This window comes from Anabrus simplex, chromosome 1 (assembly GCF_040414725.1).
Source record: "Anabrus simplex isolate iqAnaSimp1 chromosome 1, ASM4041472v1, whole genome shotgun sequence".
In the NCBI taxonomy this organism is placed as follows: Eukaryota; Metazoa; Arthropoda; class Insecta; order Orthoptera; family Tettigoniidae; genus Anabrus; species Anabrus simplex.
This window is the reverse complement of record NC_090265.1, coordinates 1,715,988,333-1,716,008,772: the sequence shown is the minus strand read 5'-3', so window position 1 is coordinate 1,716,008,772 and position 20,440 is coordinate 1,715,988,333. Positions and strand designations below refer to the sequence as shown.

Genomic DNA, 20,440 nt, shown 5'->3' with positions numbered 1-20,440 from the left:
TTATATATGGACAACACCTGTAGCTAACAATGTATTAGGTTTAAAAAAAATAAAATTTAATGTTATTTTTTCGGGGCGTCGACCCATATGGATCTTTTGCCCCTATGTATTAGGTTAGTCATTGTGTATTTTGTCATGATTTATCGTAACAACACAAGTAATATTATGTTCACAATCAGCTGTTCTTGTATCTTGAATAGAAAACAACTCCTTGAACTGAGATCAAACAATTTGAGCGGAGAAATTTTTCCAGTCAAAGTTAATCCTAGTTCAGTGTGAATTGATCTCATATAATGTTTATACAACAAAAAAATCCGAGTTTAGCATGAACTGAGATTAATATTGTCTGTGATCTAAGATCAAACAGTTTATATAACCAGCCCTAGGAGTGTCACCGATATTTGTGAAGTATTTTGTCTTTTCTATACATACCTGTTATCCCACCTTGGCAGCCTGCTGTTTCACTGTTACTTCTACCGAATTCGCCAGAAATGTCAGATCATCTGCAAACACCAAACAGTCTACTAGTAGTCCCTTCCATTTGTGCCCCAGTCTTTCCATTCTATTTTATTAATCCTTTACCCTGCCTTTGGATTCATAGTAGATAGTTTGTTTATCCCGTATACGATAGGGTTGACAAGTCTAAATTCAAACAATTCTGTGTTTGTCTTGACTAAACGATCAGGCCTCTGTGTTCCTTGCGTAGGCTAAATGTTTTAGAGTGCAGGAAGGGAGTGGGTGATAGACTGTAGAACCAAAATCTCCTTTGGTAGAGCAGCTCAGCAGAGCTGTCTCCTCTCTATATAAGAGGAGATTCTTTACTGTGTACAGCTCAGGGTAAAGATGAATTCATTACTTTCTTTTTTGCAGTTCCTGCCATTTCAGATGTTATTGCCACCTTTCCGTCTTCCTATCGCTGCTCTTCAGCTATGTTCCAATCCAGGTTCCTTTGTACTGTTCTTAATGTGGAATCTGGGCCTGCATCTTGTTCTTAACCTCCATCATGTGCTTCAGTACTCTCTTCCATCCGCTTAACATGTCCAGACCATCTCATATTAATTTTTCTCATTTCTATCAGAAAGGTTTTCTACTCTGATTTCCTTCCTAACATCTTCATTTCTGGTCCGGCCCCACGGTGTAGGGGGCAACGCGTCTGCCTGTCACCCAGTGGCCCCGGGTTCGATTCCCGGCCGGGTCAGGGTTTTTTAATTGTAATGATTAATATCCCTGGCCTGGGGACTGGGTGTTTGTGTCGTCTTTAACGTTCCTTTCCTCACATTGAACACTCTACACTTCCGCAATTCCTCTTACATGCAGGTTCATATCATATGGTGAAAGTAGTGGCAAAAGATCTACAGAGTTCGATGCCACAAAAAATATAATCTTCATTTACTCTGTCCTTTCTTGTCTTTCCTATTGATCTCACTTATATACACTTTCTTCTTCCAGTACACTAGAATAATATAATGATGTATTGTGCCCCTCAGGAGATGATGTTAGAATCAGCCATTACCCTTCTGGAGAAGCAGGTGGTGTTACAGCCCACGTGTAAACTGCACCAAATGTTAGGAGATCTACTGGCACGGATACATGAAGAAGAAAGAGCACTGGACCACTACAGTATAGCTCTCAAGTGAGTACTTAAACCACACATTATTCATAGCTCCCTCTGTGGATCAGCCTCCGGACCTCATGTTCCCACATGTCATTGCTTTTGAAAAGTAGGGGAGGGGTGGGGGGTAGGAAAGTCCATTTGGCACTTCACGTCCTTGGTGACACATTAGGTGTATTCGCTGAACAGATTTTTTTTTTTTTTTTTTTTTTTTTTGCCATCTGGTAGAGTAAAATAATATTCACATGAATGTATTAATTACAGTACATATCTTTTATGAAGGTTGTAAATAAAACACTGGAAACACAGATATTACCAAGTGTTCATTGCACTCATCAGCAAAATTCCTTTATATCTCTTCAATATAATCACCGGCATAGTTCTGGACCTTCTGCCAAATGTGTGGCAGCTATAGGATGCCGACAGCGAGGTGGTCTCAATTGATAACAATGATGGAGCAGAGATGCCAACTATAATGATTCAATCGTAATAATTACGAATTATGCACCATAATTACGCCTTTACGAATCGCACACTAAAAATTACGATTTTTTGGTTGATGTTTGAATCTAAGTGTATGAAGTGTTCAGTAAGATACACAAGGAATGTCATTACAGCTTGAATTCTCCGAATATTATTTTCGGATTTCTCAGTAATCATTTATACCCCTTTCCTGTCCCTCGTTTAAGAATATTTAGGGTTTTCTTGCGCCGAACACAGTGTGTGCTTCCAGTACCGTAAATATAGCCACCTGTGAAGTGGTGTATCTTGCTGAGTTGTTGTCTTTGTTCATCACATGATTAGACTTCCATGCAAGTATGCGAGTTCTTTTGTCTTTGTTTTGGTGGCAAAGTGGTGACAAACTCCGTTTCATTGTGAATATTGTGTGCGTGACTGTCCAAGAAGTATTTATTGCTCTTCTAGGATATATGCTAATCGTGTGTTACGAAATTGAGAAAGGTTTGAAATAATGAAGCGATTTCTTCTGCAGGAAAATACGTGTGACGACGTTACCATGACTAGTGACGCTAGTAATAAACCAAAAATAGTTCAAAATTTTAGGGAGGAAAGAATGACCCTGTTTACTGCGTTCCTCAAAATCTCATTCACACGTGTTTTGTAGTGTGTGTAGCCGCAATTTTTCAGATGTGCATGATGAGGAAGAACAAGACTGAATTCCATGCTAGTATGAACACTGAACAGTTAAGTGCTCTGTTAGTGCAGAGGATGCACATGATATCAGAAGAAAAAGCATGTCACCAGTGTATGTTTACCAAACAGGAACTGCAAGCTGCTAAGCGAGCAACTACAGTACTCAACAAAAGAAACGATCCTTCAACCTCCACTCAGATAATGTACTTCAGATCACCTGTTACTTTAGCAGGTAAGAATCATACACTCTTTATATGCCATTCTTTGAATATGTTATATCTGGTTAAATTGTATGTTGTACATTGATTTTCCAATGATATGTAATTTACTAAGATCTCAGAAAAAAAATACTACGCCTCCCCCCCCGCGATGCCATACGGCTACATTACGAATTGCCTTTCTTGAAAGTTGGCATCTCTGATGGAGTGCTCTCCTGCTCGGAGCTCTGAAGGAATATCAGGAAATCTGAAGCCTCGGAGAGGTTCTTTCATTACAAGAAATGAATTTCGTTATTAACGTCTTCAGTGGCATGCAAGAGAAATTCTCAGGCGGTGTTTGCTTGTCCATAACGTGACTGCCCGAGAAATTCTCAAATACCTGCAGTATTTATTTCACGATCGCCCAGTAATTTCTTTGTTGAAAATGTTTTTCAGCATTCTCAACAGACGGCAGAAGGGTTGCCAGCTGCTTTCGTGAAATCTTTGGCCTAAGATATCTTTATCTCCTCTCCTTTATATACTCTCTGACCAGCTGATGAGGTAAACAGAAACGGCGAGCACTACAAAAGAGAGAATTGTTTGAAAATAAAATAAGGGAGCACATCAAAGATGAATCTCTAAGTGATATTAGTATTTCTGCTAGTAGTGATAATGATTCAAATAATTGGATGATTTTGTTGGTATTTCTAGTGAAATTGAAGAAGATACTATGCTGGAAACAGTGGTGATGGTAGGAGATGTAGAACATAACTTCATGTAAAAAAAAAGGTTGGCCTGGAAATACGGCATGGTTTAATATAGTTCCATTCACTGTAAATCCTAGTGTAAGGATTAAATTTTTACCAGAGGTCAGTGCGATCAACTGTTTTGAATTATCTATCTATCTATCTATCTATCTATCTATCTATCTATCTATCTATATACCGTATTTACCCGAATAATCCCCGCCGTCGAATAATGCCCGCACCCTCATTTTATAAAGGCTCATTATGAAAAAAATGAAATGAACTAAAATTCCTTTCATTGGAAGAGTAACTTAGGCATAAACAAATATTTCGTTTCACTCCACGAGGTCCACGTGGTCTTTACGCAAATATCACTGCTATGAAATATATTTTCCATGAAAATGAACAAGTAGGTCTACTTACGTGACAGGTACTTCATTAATCTGAACTTGCATAAGGCTCAATTCCCTGTGGATGGGAAGATTCATTGTCTCTTGCATCACTAGAATCCTCTCCTAAATGACTTACAAGTTCGTCAAACTCCATGTCTAACGCCCGTAGGCGGCTGGAATATCTAATTGAAAGATAAAATCACAGCAACGAGTAATATGATCAAGATAATGCAATTAATAAACGTCCTAGATGGATAAAACAACGTGCGACATATTTCCAGGACTACGACGACTCTAATTTTCAGACACATTTTAGGTTATCTAAAGCTTCCGAACATAACCTGGAATTCCCAACACATAGGTAGGCCTAAAATGAATTCTCGATTATAGCTAATATCCTGTACGGTACACGATTGGGTGACTTTTAATGAAGAATGAAGGAATACTGACTTATTTTTTGAGTGACGTACAATGTGTAGGCTATAATTGGATTTTCTTATTCCCTTTGTTAATGCTTTCTGCCACCAAGTTCAATAACAATTCACTCTCTTGGAAAGTCATATTAGGCTTCTTTCTCCGTTTCTGCTCAATAGCGGACATAATTTATGCAAATTATTTGCAAACCCCGAATGGAATCAAAACTTGTTTACAATTCGATAGTGGTGGCAGCACGTAATCATTTGTTTTCTGTACGTCAGTATGAAAAAATGCGGTTCAAACTGAGATTGAAACGAAAACTTAGTTTTGGTAAACCGAGATAATAAGTTCTGTGGTGAATACGGAAGTGAGCGTTATCCGAAATAATGACATATCCGAGTTTTGAAAATCTAAGATAACAGCAAAAGTTACAGACGTTGGTGAATACGGGCCTAAAAAACTTCACACGTGGTCTCTTTTTACTGGACAGTAACACGACCGATGGTGGATAATTCTTTTTGCGCAATATAAACACTTGAAATAGACACACCAGCAAAATCTGGTGTTAGTTTTGCGATACAGTAAAACCTCGTTAATTTGAAGTCTTTGTAATACAGCAATCGGACTTCCAATTATGTGATTTCGAATTAACAGCCATCTTGTAATTCAGAAATACCAACCCTCACCAGTTTTTGTGGATTCTGCTTTTCCGCGTACTGCCAGCTACCTGATATTGTGGCTTTCCTTAAAATGCTGAATACAAAAGAATTACGATTTCACTCTATTTTCAACTGTGAAACACACCAAAGTGAGTGAAAGTGCGGAAAGCTACCCCTGCGCGTTCTGGAAGACGCGTTCTATCGTGACATGGAGAAATTTTGAATTTAAATTACTCTGTAAAATACGGTACTATTTAAAAAAAATGAAAGTCAGTTTAGAATTAAAAGTCTGAATTGTTTTCTGTTTAAATATGACATATCGGGACAGTTTTCTTCCATCTACGGTTGCACAAAGCATAACTGTACACTCAGCATCTAAAACTAGGTGAGCCAGGAGCGTGTTTGCAACCTTGACACAAAAAAAACCTGCACCCCAATTTCATGCCTCGAATTTTTAAAAAAAATATGCGGAGATTATTCGCGTAAATACAGTATATTGTACCAGGAAGGCATAGGCCCTGGCACATGTGTGTTGTAAAATCTTTATTCATGAGAGAACGGCTAAGTTACGATGTACAAACAGCTGTACAAGAATGTTCTCGTCTATACTGCACTGCGTGAGGAAGACAGCATGAGCGGGGCAAGGTCGAGCGACGTCAGTATCGCATGCATCTCACCTCCCCGCAGAAATGTCTCGAAACAATTTTTGTACTTCTCAACGACTTGACCAATAAATCTGTGGCTTGGTTCTAAAAGGGCCAATGTCAAATAACCTGTTTTTGAGCTATGAGCATTTGAAGTTTTGCTTATAGTTTTCCAATTATTTTTTTCAACACCTATCTTTAAATAACTTTATACTTTCTTTGTGGAAGTCACCGTATTAAATGCTAATTTTTTCTATCGTATTCTTTAAAAATTGCCATGTCTCTAATCTTTATTGGTAATCTAACATTATTGGCAAGGGCTTATTTAATTAAACGTTAACTGTTCGTTTAGTACTTAACAGAGACATTGGCCCTTGTAACATATCGCAAGCCAGGATAAAACGCATTTGTATCAGTTAATATCTCAGTTTCGATAAAAAATGACATTGGCCCTTTTAGAACCAAGCCACAGAAATATGAGACTAACACCAAATTGTAGCTTACACTTTAAAAGTACAACGTTGAAAATTTGAGAATAATCCGCCTAGTGGTTTCAAAGAAATAACAAGTTGAAGTTTGGGAAGTATTATCACCCCTCTGTTGCCTGGCTCAGAGAGCTGCTGCTAGCCGGATATAAATAGGTCGACGACCCGAGCGTATAGTCAATGTATCTTAAACTCTACGATCATGACTGGACGTCACTATGCTCTGCGAGAGACATGAAAGTTACACTCTAGAACTTTGAAATTGTGCGAGATCGTTGCAAGTAAGGTTTCAACCGCGTCGTGACGTGTGAACTATTGTAAAATTTTCTCAGACTGAATCTTCATTGTATAAGATTTGCGAATGTCTTAACCAAGTGAATTTACGATAGAGACTGTGCATTGAAGTATAATTGAAAATTCAAGTGTTTAATTTACCAGTTGATGGTATTGTGGACTTTGTCAATCTCTCATAAGTGACAGCATACTAGGACATTGTGCGTGATAAACTGAACTTTCAATTTATGACAATTTAATTAATTCTGAGACGCATTTCTCAAATATTATTACGATTGTGAACTGTTTTTCCACTAGAATATTCGATAATTGACAGAACTAAATGTGACTATTTTTCACGTATTTCTCGAACTTTTGATTATTTCCATGAGAAACTGACTAAATGTTAAGAACATTTTATAGCAATATTAGGTCATATGAACTTGTGTGATGCAAATTCAGTCATAAAAACCTCTTAATTTATGAACATTTTCAAGAGACTGTTCTAGGAGCGATAGTAATTGCATTTTCTCGAGTGTTTCATGGACTGTGATGGTCACTCTACGAGTGAATTTAAGACATAATCCGTGACTGTTATAAACTGTGAGTGAAAGACTGTGATTTTCATTTTGAAAACAACTGTAGGTCATTTCTGCATTAACTTGACTTATGAATCACACTGTAGCATAGACTGTGATATTCTGAGTCACATATTTAACATCGTGAAACAAAAGTAAGAATTCGAACTGTGCATTAAGACTTATGTCAGTGTATAGTACAACTCTCTAATGATAATTAAGAGTTCTACAACCCATTACCTTGTGCAATTGAACTTTCCATGTTTTAACATTTCTCTTTAAAAGAACATCGGAAATCTTGGCGAAGTGTCCTGATATTACACTGCGTAGAACATCATCTCCAGCGTGGGATTAATTGTGGTTTCTTCGAGCGTGTTTTTGACGAGGGATTGATCATGATGAATATTAATGCCGAATCCATAGTTTTTGGGGTCGCTTGGATAAATACTTACACTCCGGACTTCCCCTCTTAATTATTTACAGGGTCAGATAAAGCTTCGCCTACTCTAATTTTCTGAGATCTATTTTCTTGAAATATAGTGACCCATTCAGTCACTCTTTTTTCTAGTCCAATTGCACTCATTTTTGCCAGTAGTCTCCCATGATCCACACTATCAAATGCTTTAGATAGGTCAATCGCGATACAGTCCATTTGACCTAAATCCAAGATATCTGCTATATCTTGCTGGAATCCTACAAGTTGAGCTTCAGTGGAATAACCTTTCCTAAAACCACACTGCCTTCTATCGAACCAGTTATTAATTTCACAAACATGTCTAATATAATCAGTAAGAATGCCTTCCCAAAGCTTACATGCAACGCATATCAAACTTACTAGCCTGTAATTTTCAGCTTTATGTCTATCACCCTTTCCTTTATACACAGGAGCTACTATAGCAACTCTCCATTCATTTGGTATACCTCCTTCAACCAAACAATAATCAAGTAAGTACTTCAGATATGGTACTATATCCCAACCCATTGTTTTTATTATATCCCCAGAAATCTTATCAGTTTCAGCTGCTTTTCTAGTTTTCAACTTTTGTGTCTTATTGTAAATGTCATTGTTATCATACGTAAATTTTAATACTTTTTTAGCATTAGTCTCCTCCTCTATCTGGACATTATCCTTGTAACCAACAATCTTTACATACTACTGACTGAATACTTCTGCCTTTTGTAGATCCTCACATACACACTCTCTTTGTTCATTAATTATTCCTGGAATGTCCTTCTTAGAACCTGTTTCTGCCTTAAAATACCTATATGTACCCTTCCTTTTTCACTGATAGTTGTATGACTGCCAATTATGCCTGCCATCATGTTCTCCTTAGCTGCCTTCTTTGCTAGATTCAATTTCCTAGTAAGTTCCTTCAATTTCTCCTTACTTCGACAGCCATTTCTAACTCCATTTCTTTCCAATCTGCTCCTCCATTTTAGTCTCTTTATTTCTCTATTATAATAAGGTGGGTCTTTACCTTTCCTTACCACCTTTAGGTACAAACCTGTTTTCACATTCCTCAACAATGCTTTAAACTCATCCCAGTGTCTGTTTACATTTTTATTTACCGTTTTCCACCGATCATAGTTACTTTTTAGAAACTGCGTCATGCCTGCTTTATCAGCCATATGCTACTGCTTAATAGTCCTACTTAGACCTTCCTTTCTATCACATTTATTTTTAACTACGACAAAAACGGCTTCATGATAACTAATGCCATCTATTCAGTTTCTCTATAGAGCTCATCCGGTTTTACCAGCACCACGTCCAGGATATTTTTCCTTCTGGTTGGTTCCATCACTTTCTGAATCAGCTGTCTTTCCCATATTAGCTTATTTGCCATTTGTTGGTCATACTTCCTGTTGTTCGCATTTAATTTCCAATTGACATTTGGTAATTTCAGATTTCCTGTCCATGTCGTTTCGCACATACCTGATCAGCTTATCAAATAATTCTGAATCCGTGTCAGCGCTACCCTTTCCCGGTCTGTACACTCCAAAGACATCAAGTTGCCTATTATTTTTAGAAATGAGCCTTACACCTAGAATTTCATGTTTCTCACCTTTAACTTTTTTGTAGCTTACGTTCTTTCACCAGAATGAATACTTCCCCTCCCACCATTCCTATCCTACCTCTACGATACACTCTCCAATTCCGTGAGAAAATTTCTGCATCCATTATATTATTTCTCAGCCATGTTTCAACTCCTATTACAATATCTGGTAAATATATATCTATTAAATTACTCAATTCTATTCCTTTCTTTACAATACTTCTACAGTTCAACACTAACAATTTTATGTCATCCCTACTTGATTTCCGGTTCCCTGTTCCCTTATCACCGCTCCCTAGGCTACCCCGTTTCCCTGAATGTACCTCCCTATTATCCTTCCAAATAAATTTCATAACTTATACGTACCACTGCGGTTTAAGTGAAGGCCATCTGAGCGCAGATCTCCATCTCCTACCCACCCATTAGGATCTAGAAATTTCACTCCCAGTTTCCCACATACCTATTCCATAGTCTCATTTAAATCCCCAATCACCTTCCAGTCAGTATCCCTCCTACACAGTATTCCACTGATAACAATCTCTGCTTTCTTAAACTTCACCCGTGCTGCATTTACTAGATCCCCAACTATGTTGGTACTTATAAGGTTCGTTCCAACACACGAGTTTCTGATGGTCACCGGCGGGTTCATGCATCGCCCTGTGCGCATGCGCCGGTTTGGGATTGGTCAGCGGCTGGTCCCGAACTTGATCGTGTTGGAACGCTTCCTGGACAGCAATCTGACGTGTAAACAAAGAGTATGGCGCGTATTACCTTGCCCTGTTTAGTTTGTAGATTCGTGAGAAAAAGGAAAGGTAAATTACTGAAATACTGATGAAATTCAATATACGTATAGAACACGGTGCAACAAGTATTTTAAAAATGAATAAAGAATGAAATACACACACATGGTTTATATTCGTTTTAATTGGTTAGGGAGGGATATCTGCCTCGAAGCCTTAGGCCTGTATTTCACCGTTAAGGAACTATGATGTAAGTAAATTGGTTCAAAGAAATGTTATAGTCCTTGATATAAGAATTTGGATGAAACACAAATGTTTATACATATCTAAATATTTGCGATTAAGGAAATATAGCGAGATACTGAATGATATTAAAGGAGATTATGGTTGAGGGTGTAAGGAAGAAAATAAATGTTTTCAGCTCCCAATACTCGGCAGAAAATGCTGTGTAAGGGAACTGCTGATATAGTCACATTTTCGTTAGGCATAGTAAATCCCAAACTACAAGCGTAAAAATAAATTTACAGGCTACTTTACGTCGCATTGATACAGATAGTTCATGGCAACGATGGTATAGGAAAGGGCTAGGAGTGGGAAGGAAGTTTCGGTTGCCTTAATTAAGGTACAGCCCCAGCATTTGCCTGGTGTAAAAATGAGGAAATCACAGAAAACCATCTTCATGGCTGCCGACAGTGGAGTTCGAACTCGCTATCTCCTGAATGCAAGCTCACAGCTGCGTGCCCAACTCGCTCGGTATAAAAATAAATACACTTGCACGTTCTTTATTATTTATCATCATAATTCACTATTATCAAAAGCCATTGTCACAACCTTCGTTTCATAGCAGTCGCGGGTCCAATTCCTGGTCAGGTCCAATTAATTCCATGAACGCGGAAACTTGGTGTTCGTGTTCGTCTCAATACATGACACACAACTTACTGCCAACCAACCAACCAACCAACCAACCAACCAACCAACCAATGGAGAAACACGTAAAGCAAATACATCCCTCCACAACATGTACAACACAGTTCGCTCCCAGGTCCCACTAGGGTGAGAGGAAAGCAGTGGAACAAGTGGTAAGCATGTTTCCGTTATGATGTACCAGGATTACCTACAAGTTTTACGGTAATTAACTTTTATGTGGCCGTGACCCTGTCATTTTCTACCATTAGAAAAAACAACTATAATAATCGCTACTGAGTTTGGACGGTGAAATCAGAATGACGCGATTAGAAAGTACCTCGAGAATTCCACTAGCAACAATAAAACTTACACAAATAATTTTCTCGCTTCCTTGGCGCTGATAACTGCATATCCAACTCATCTCCACTGGATGAAGATTCAACGAAATCCCCATACTTTTCCATTTTTATTGCGTATTTATTAATTCGTTATTTACTAATTTATTATTTCTACTCCTCAACTCACAAGTACCTTAACAGAATTCATTAACAGATTTAGAAATAACTATTACCGCTTAGAGGTTATGGCAATGTTAACAAACCACATGGGAGAAGAACGAGGAACAGAACAGGAGTGGAAATGCACGTGGTCTGTCCAGTGAGTTTCCTCTCTCGCGCATGTATTCCATTGCGCATGTCCGTACTACCGGTTCATGCCACAGGCCTCGGACGAGTTCTGGCGGTCAGTAACTACAGTTTGAGGTATGTTGGAACGCCGTATTTGAGTACATGCATCAGTCCGGGATTGGTTTGGTGTGTGTTGGAACGCTTTCTCTCAAATGCGCATGCGTCGGACGGTCAGGGACTCGTGTTGGAACGAACCTATAGCTGATTGCCTTACGTTGTTAGTACTAACGTGAAACACTACCACCTTCTCCTTCCCCTCCTCCCTATCTTCTACTTTCCTCAACATCTGCCTCAACCTAATTCCTGGATAACATTCTACCCTGGTTCTCTTTCCTCCACACACTTTCCCCACATGTCTTAACAATGGAATCCCCCATGACCAGAGCCTCAACACTACCCACCTCATTTGATCCCCTCCCCTCCTGGTCAGCCCTATCTTTCCTGATAGCTGCAGAAGCTACTTCCTCCTCCCTTTCTCCTTCGCATGACCCTGTTCCATCTGTCTTTTCCTATCCTCTACTCTACATTTCCCTTTCCTACCTTTTCCCTTCCTCCTACTTCCACACATCTCAGCAACAGTTTCCTGTTCCTCATCTTCCCTCTGTTGTTCTACCTGGAGTGATTTGTACCGATTTTGCACAGACACCTGTCCTGAATTCTGATCCTGAATAGAGCCCTTAGTCTGCAATCTCCTTCTCCTTAGAATATTAGACCACCTGTCTTCTACAGCTCCCCGTTTCCTTCCTCTCCCTCTTGTACACCTACTGTAACCTGTACATTGTTTGAGGGAGGCCCGTCTTCCTTCCTGTTTTCTGTGAGAATCCTTATTATCTCCCTCAAACTCTCCAACTCTTCCCTCATGCCCCTCAATGTCTCGCCACACCCACAGTCCCTACACTTGCACTCCTTAGCCATTCTTTACGGGGGGAAAAAATCAAAATAAAAGGAAAAATAAAATAACTTATGTTCAGAAAGAAAAATGAACGGAGTGATATATTGTCTGGGAAAGTACCTAAAGATCACACGACAATAAGGTAATTAATATACGACTACACTACAATACTACTTAGTCAAACTCTATTTTTATCCTACAACACCCTAACAGGATAAAAACTGCTGTTAATTACTGAATACCAAAAGGAATACACAAGAATTACACAAATCTAAACTGCAATTAAGCCTATCCTAATTACAACAACAGAATTTTAATAAGAGTTTCTACGGATACCTCTACAATTGTTGCAAGTGACTAATCTCACAACAGACAGTCACCACACAACCTCGGATAATACCAAACTGACAAACAGCAATTGGAAGGACATACAACAAGATAAACCAAGCAACAACTTATAATACGATCGTCGATTTATGTCCCTTTCAATCATGCCTTATTAAATCTATTATTTCAATGTATTGTCACTGACGTCCACAAGAGCGTATTATTCAGCAGCATTCGCCGAGGTCAAATAACAAGCATTTAAATTTTTTGAAGACCAACATTCATCCTGTCACAAGTTCAATCATCAAATTGACAAGATATTTGAATCTTTATAGACTCTTATCCACAAGGGATAAATAACTTTTTTACCAGATCTCTTTGCCAGAAAATCTTCAAATTTATCTCTTAAGATTGATTTTCATGTCTTTCTAAGATTTTTAGACATGCTACTTGGTTTTTTAAATATTTTAGAACTCATTCTTCCACAATTAATTCCTATTAAGCACATGTAATTAAGGCATGTATCCAAAGATTCTGTATTTTATGATATTCTAATAGAGTAAGTTTTAAGTTTGTGAAAAGTGGTCTAATAGTTCTTAAGTCATTATTTACAAACATAACTATTCTTTGAGATTCAGATTTGGCTGATGATGCTCTGTAGGGGAGCAAAACATGTCCCACATATAACTTTTTAACTAATGAAGATATCTTAAATGTAACAACATTATAATGTATTGAACAGGTGGACCATAATAAAACATTGTTATTGTACCTCTACTATACCGGTACTACACAAATATTTTACAATAATAAAATAAGCACGCTAAATTCTAATGAGATATTACTCGTATACTACTGTACAGTACACTACAATAAGTTTAAACTGCAGACATATCCTAATTACAATAGCGGTACCGTATGTCACATCTAAGCACAAACAGAAATGAAAATTGTAAGTTTGAATTTTGCAAGAATTACTGTACTCAAAGATTACGAACAAAGCTAAATGCTTAGACAGGTTATTATTAGTACTATATTCTAATAGATAATTCAGCTCCTTCTTGAAATTTGCTATTACTTTTCAGACTTATGTGAAAGGCTGCTGTAATAAAACACACAGGCAAATATATTACATCTACATATACTGTAAGTCAATAAGAATACACAAGGGTTAAAACTGCGAACCATACCGAAGTCGTGACATGACAAGTTTAGGTTAAGTTAGGTTGGTAACAAAATTTTCTTCCATTTCAACTGAACTGATCTTTATAGAGGAGGTAATGTTGCTTTCCTTTTTGAAGGAGTTCTTGCAGATTTTTCGTGCTTCTTAGACATCCTGCACTAGTACCAACCAAACATTAGCTCCACAACGTGATCACAAGCTTACTAGGACTCAAACTGATAACATTCACTTTTAAACCTGCACTATACAGGGTCATTCTCATAAATCCATAATTATGATTACTATTTTATCTGAGACTGCAGAAGATCTGGAGAATTTGCTGAATGGTATGGATGGAGTCTTGGGTGAGGAGTACAAGATGAAAATAAATAAGTCCAAACCAAATGTAATGGAGTGCAGTCGTACAAAGTCAGGTGATGCAAGAAATATTAGATTAGGAAGTGAAGTCTTAAAGGAAGTGGATGAATATTGTTACTTGTGTAGTAAAATAACTAACAATGGCTGAAGTAATGAAGACATAAATTGCAGGCTGCCACAAGCAAGGAAGGCCTTTCTTGAGAAAAGAAATTTACTCATTTCGAACATTGATATAGGAATTCGAAAAATGTTTTTGAAGACTTTCATTTGGAGCGTGGCATTGTATGGAAGTGAAACATGGACGGATGAAAGAAAGCAAGAAAGAAAGAAAAAGAATAGAAGCTTTTGAAAAATGGTGTTACAGTAGAATGCTGAAGGTGAGATGGATAGATTGAATCACGAATGAAGAGATACTGAATCGAATTGGTGAGAGGAGATCTTTATGACTAAATTTGACGAGAAGAAGAGATAGAATGATAGGACACATCTTAAGACACCCAGGACTTATGCATTTGGTTTGTGAGGAAAGTGTAGGCAGTAAGAATGGTAGGGGTAGATCAAGGTATGAATATGACAAGCATATTAGAGCAGATGTAGGATGTAGCAGTTATGTAGAAATGAAAAGGTGAGCACAGGGTAGGGTGGCATGGAGAGCTGCATCAAACTAATCTCTGAACTGATGACTCAACAACAACAACAACAACAACAACAATAATAATAATAATAATAATAATAATAATAATAATAATAATAATAATAATAATAATAATAATAATAATAATAATAAACTGCTGTATTACCCGAGTGGTATCTACAGGTTCCTGGACTCCCCAATACATTTACACTTACTTAATACAATGTTATGGAACTAGTGTACTTGATGATACACAATGTGAAATTTGCATGAGAATATTATCCAGGTTGGGGTCATAGGCTGACGATATCCTTACTTGCTTGCCTAACATGACGAGTTGTTGAACTGAAAAAGGCATGAGGATATACTGTGAAATGACACACAGTCCATTAAAATGTATAAATATGCTTTCAAAATTAACCACCTCAATATGAACCTCAATAGATGAAAACAAAACGACAATATAAGAAATATACACTTAAAATTAACCACATCAATATACCTATAGCATACCAGCTCCATAACACATGAGACAACACAAATTACAATATGAAAAATACTTTGTTTTCTCTTATTATTCACAATCAGCACTGAATTTACTTGACATAATAACTGAATTAAATTAGCTGGTACGATGACCATGCTATGAAACATTATATTAGACTTTCTCCGTCCCTTGACACGCTAAACTCAACTGTGCATATATACACAATATCTTATTAGCTTGAATATATATATGTATATAATCTGGTTAGTCTGAATAGCCAGATCGTGAACCTCAGCTGTATAACCCGCTACACCATCTCAAAGTTATCTGTATTGATTGATTGATTGATTGATTGATTGATTGATTGATTGATTGATTGATTGATTGATTGATTGATTTTGAGGTTATATACCACCCTTCCTCGCCAAACTAGCCGATAACTTTGGTGACAAGTTCATGCTCAGTTTTGTTTTACATTGAAACCATACTCACATTATATTCAGCTAAGTATAATGGCTTAGCACTTCATAGCAGACTTTTATAAAACATATAATGATATCTAAGCCTGTGGTATGTCCCAACCGGACATCCATTGACCAGAGAAAGATCTCCAAGGAACAGACGCAAGCAGCATTCAATAGGACTAAAACGTCGCTCACTTCAGATAGGACAAACAGCCGATCACAACATTTCCACTATTTAAGACCAATAAGACCAACCTTCCAGCAAACCAACCATAAAATAAACTCTTAAAATCACATGTTTTTCTCTGTCCTAGCTAATCGCAATCTTCCATTTCTGTCACATGTGGCACGCCATTTTCAAAAATTGTGATGCTCAACATTGGTGTACTGACGCCTTGAAAACTGTTGGGAGACACACTTCATGTTGGGCAAACCATCTTCTTACACAACTTTCTCTATATTTAGTTCTCTTGCTTAACAAAGATTCCCAACTTTTACTGCCACAGAATGCCACTTATTTAACACAGAGTTCTTACAATGCCTATATAATGTTTATGTTACATTAATAAATACGTACAGTATTCCTACAATGAAATAAATGATACTGACAATACAAAATTAATACATAGCTATAACTTGGCGTAAATACGAAAACTGACTTAACGTGAGGTTGGAATTTTGTACGATTACAATCCTAATTGCATTCTATACTTATGAATTGGACAAAATAAGGCTGTATTATTCAAATGCTGCGTTTGTCATTTAACACCAACTACACTATGAGATGCATTATTCTAACATGCCACATGCTACTTACCTGGTATTACTCAAACAGATTCATAGTCCTTCAGTATTAACACGGGAGAAAGAGTAAGATTAATCTATAAGCTTACATGGCAGGGAGTTTATTCTTCTCCATCCTATCACTCAGTTTTTCTATCCCTATCTCTTTACATTCCCTAGGAACTTCTCTATTCCACACAAAGTTCCTTACATTCTGATAGAACTTATTTCCCACTTGTGCTCTTGTGTTGATCTCCTTATTCAACCTTGCATCTTGCATTATTTCACATCCCTAATGTTTGAAGCATTCAACCTCAAGGTTTTGTCCTCTAGTACTAATGATTCCTTTTTCTTCTCTTTCTCCTCCTGTCATCACCACCGTTTTACTGTTCTCCACACTCATTTTAATACCATATTTCTCAGTATTGTTATTTAAAGCGTCTAGTTGGATTTGAACTTCTGTATTGTTTACTCTGTCGATCGTATGAAATAATCTTCATGTTTGGTCCATATTGATGAACAGTTACAATAGGTTGAGAAAAGGTCCACCTAAACAATACATATTTTAATTTGTGATTATATATACATCACATTGTCACTATGTCATCCGGAAACAATATTTTCGTATCTGGTCTCTATTATGCCTTTGTTTCCTTTAGAATTTCATCCATAATAACCATTGTAAATATAAGTGGAGACAATACACTTCTCAGACTAGTCCAGATTGATTTCTAAAACAGTCTGTTCTCCCCACTGGAGTTTTCATCAACAACGTATATGTAGTTATTTAATATAAAAACATTTTTCAACTTTTCAGTCAGTCAGCCCATTTGACAGTTTTGCGTAGAGGTTTTTGTTGAGTTTACAGTTTTCTTCATTTCACTATGGGCTATTTTGTAAATGTTCTAGCCTCCAGAAACTTGTGATACAGCTCTTTCCTCCTGCGAACCGCATCTTTGACTTCGTCATTCCAAAGCATACATATTTCTCCATCATATGAGGTTTGGTCTTTGCTGTTTCAAGAACAAGAAGTTTGGCTTCATGGGAAGCTTTCTTCAGCACTTGTGATTAGTTACATTGGCTTCCTTTTCATTAAAGTTTCACCATTTGATCATCAGTAGTCCTGTGCAACCTTGTATGGTTTTCAATGGCTCTGTAGCATAATGGTTAGCACTATTAGCTGCCATCCTCGGTGGCCCAGGTTTGATTTCTGTTACTGCCAGAAATTTAAGAATGGCAGGGGGCTGATATGTTGTTAATATGAAAATATCTGTACCACCTCAGGACAAGGACATGAGTTTACTATTTTTTAGTTACTTTATACTGACTGAGCTTGAAGATAACCTGTTGGTGTTGGGTGTGACTTTTTTGTAAAACACAAATTAAAATGTCCGGTACATCTTTAAGATCTCGATGCCTAACAGGTGTGTAGTCTATCGTGTTGCTTTTATGCCACTGTAATATGTGGTTAGATAAGAATAAGAGGTGTTGATGATAACCAGATTATGGATTTGTGCATAATCTTGAATTCCCTGGCTGTTATCATTATATATAATGTCCAGTGTAAACTGCATGGTCTTTGCCTGTGACAATCAGATAGTCTTCTGAAGGCACTTCTAAGCATTGCCCAGAAAGCGTCTTTGACCTGCCTGTGAAACGTTGCTATTGAATCACCAGCTATACGATCTTACTACATTACTATAGCAGGCCTTACAGTATGGCCAGACACTTTCTAATCACCCTAAAGAAAGAAATATAAGTAAAAAGTAACTTTCTTAATATGTCAGTTTTGAATATGATTTTTGTAATGACTGATAGCTGTTTGTCAGGAAGGACTTCCAGTCATAAAAACTCCCTATGAAGATTTATTTCACTTCATACCCAACCCCATAGAGAAACATGGCAAGGGTTAGACATACAATAACTGGTAGCTGTTGGTTATTTTTGTTATAATGTTATATATTTGTATAAAAGTATCAGATTTATTATATTTCATTATGTCTCTTTTTTACTAGCATGGATCCAAATAACCGCCGAGCATTAGAAGGGCTTCACAGAATTGACAACTCGTCTAATAAATTAGACTCGTCCTACTATATGACTGTTGGAGAAGATGATAATGGTGATCCAGCGTATGAAAGAATAGCAGATTCAGAGAATGAGGTAAAGTATGCCTATAACTTTCTTACTAAACAGTTATGAAACTCTTCTTACCATGTTAGCCCTTTGCTGCATGCCATAAAATCTTGCCACTTCTTTGTCTTAATTAACCCTTCTGGGTGGGAGCACTTCAAAATCTAGCCTTCACTGGATGCGGGATGAGCTTTCAGTGGTCATATAAAGGCTAGCATACCTGTGCACCAAACTGGTTCTTCTTCTTCTTCTTCTTCTTCTTCTTCTTCTTCTTCTTCTTCTTCTTCTTCTTCTTCTTCTTCTTCTTCTTCTTCTTCTTCTTCTTCTTTCAAATGGGCCTACTTTGGACCATGCTTGTTCAACTGTTGGGCTTTGATCCTTGCCCAGTATTGTCGCATCTTCTGCTGGTGTAACTCCTTTCTCTCTTCTGTCCAGGAGGTACATTTCCTTCAGGTTTTTTTCTGGAATCCACGGACTTCCTTCAGGGTGCGTCTCACAGACTGTCTCTTTTGGAGATCTGTTATTCCCAGTTCTTTAATATCCTTCTTAGTTTCTGTCAACCAAGTGGTACGAACCTTCTTGTTTTGCTAGAAGGTGAACAGATGGCTGGTCAGTCGGTTTGGAGGCAATCTTGCAACATGACCATAGAAAGCTACCCTTCTCTTCCTTGCACAGTCAGAGAGCCTCTCAGTATGTTCATATAGCTCAGAGTTATATCGCCTTCGGAATTCTCTATCTTCCTTTACCGGGCCTAGGATCTTCCTGAGGTTTCTCCTCTCTCTGACTTCCAGTTTCTCTGCCAGACCTATTCGGTTCAAGGAAAGACACTCCATGGCATACAGGGCTTCTGGTCGTATGACTGATGTGTAGTGTTTAAGTTTCAGGTTGCGTGACAGGCATTTGTTGTTGTAGGTGTTCTTAGTCAGTCGATAGGCTAGTTCCGGCTTGTTGACTCTTCATGGATAATGATGCTCTTTCTGATAAGTTAGGTTCAATCCATTTGCTGAGATATTTAAATTTCTCAGTCCTCTTGATGTTTCCCTACTCTAGTAACATCTCTCTGTTAGCTTCTTTCATGTTGCTGAAGAATTTTGTTTTCTCCAGCGACACTTGAAGACCCATTTTGGCAGCTTGTTTCCTGAGGCAATTTACCTGCATTGTTGCCATTTCAAGAGAATCAGCAATCAGAGCCATGTCATCTGCAAAGGCCAGGCAATCTACAACCTGTTCATCATGCTTACGACCCAAATAGACACTACTCTGAACACTCAAGTTGATCAGTTCCTTGCGCCATTCTCTCACAACCTTTTCAAGGATACAGTTGAAGAAAAGTGGGGAAATTCCATCCCCTTGTCTCACTCCAGTTTTTATCTCTAAGCTTTCTGAGATCTCACCTCTAAATTTAACCTTGGAATGGGTGTTGGTCAAGGTTTCTAGGATGAGTCTGCGGGTTTTGTTGTCTAGCCCTAGTTCCTGGAGTACTTTGTTAAGCATTTCTCTTTCAACGGAATCGTAGGCCTTCCTAAAATCAACAAAGTAAGTAAGTAAGTAAGTAAGTAAGTAAGTTATTGAACATTGCTGGCATTTAGCCCAGGTACATGTTCACAATTCCATTACATAAAACAAAGACAGGACGGCC

The 20,440-nt window shown here is 37.7% G+C and overlaps 1 protein-coding gene across 1 annotated transcript in view; it reads left to right on the top strand.

Moving 5' to 3' along the window:
• Positions 1 to 20,440, top strand: part of APC7 (anaphase-promoting complex subunit 7) — a 197,469-nt gene that overhangs the window by 164,046 nt on the left and 12,983 nt on the right. Inside the window, exons 9-10 of the mRNA XM_067154711.2 lie at positions 1,488 to 1,633; positions 18,684 to 18,831. Of these exons, the coding sequence (XP_067010812.1) occupies positions 1,488 to 1,633; positions 18,684 to 18,831 (294 nt within the window). The remainder of the gene's footprint in view (positions 1 to 1,487; positions 1,634 to 18,683; positions 18,832 to 20,440) is intronic.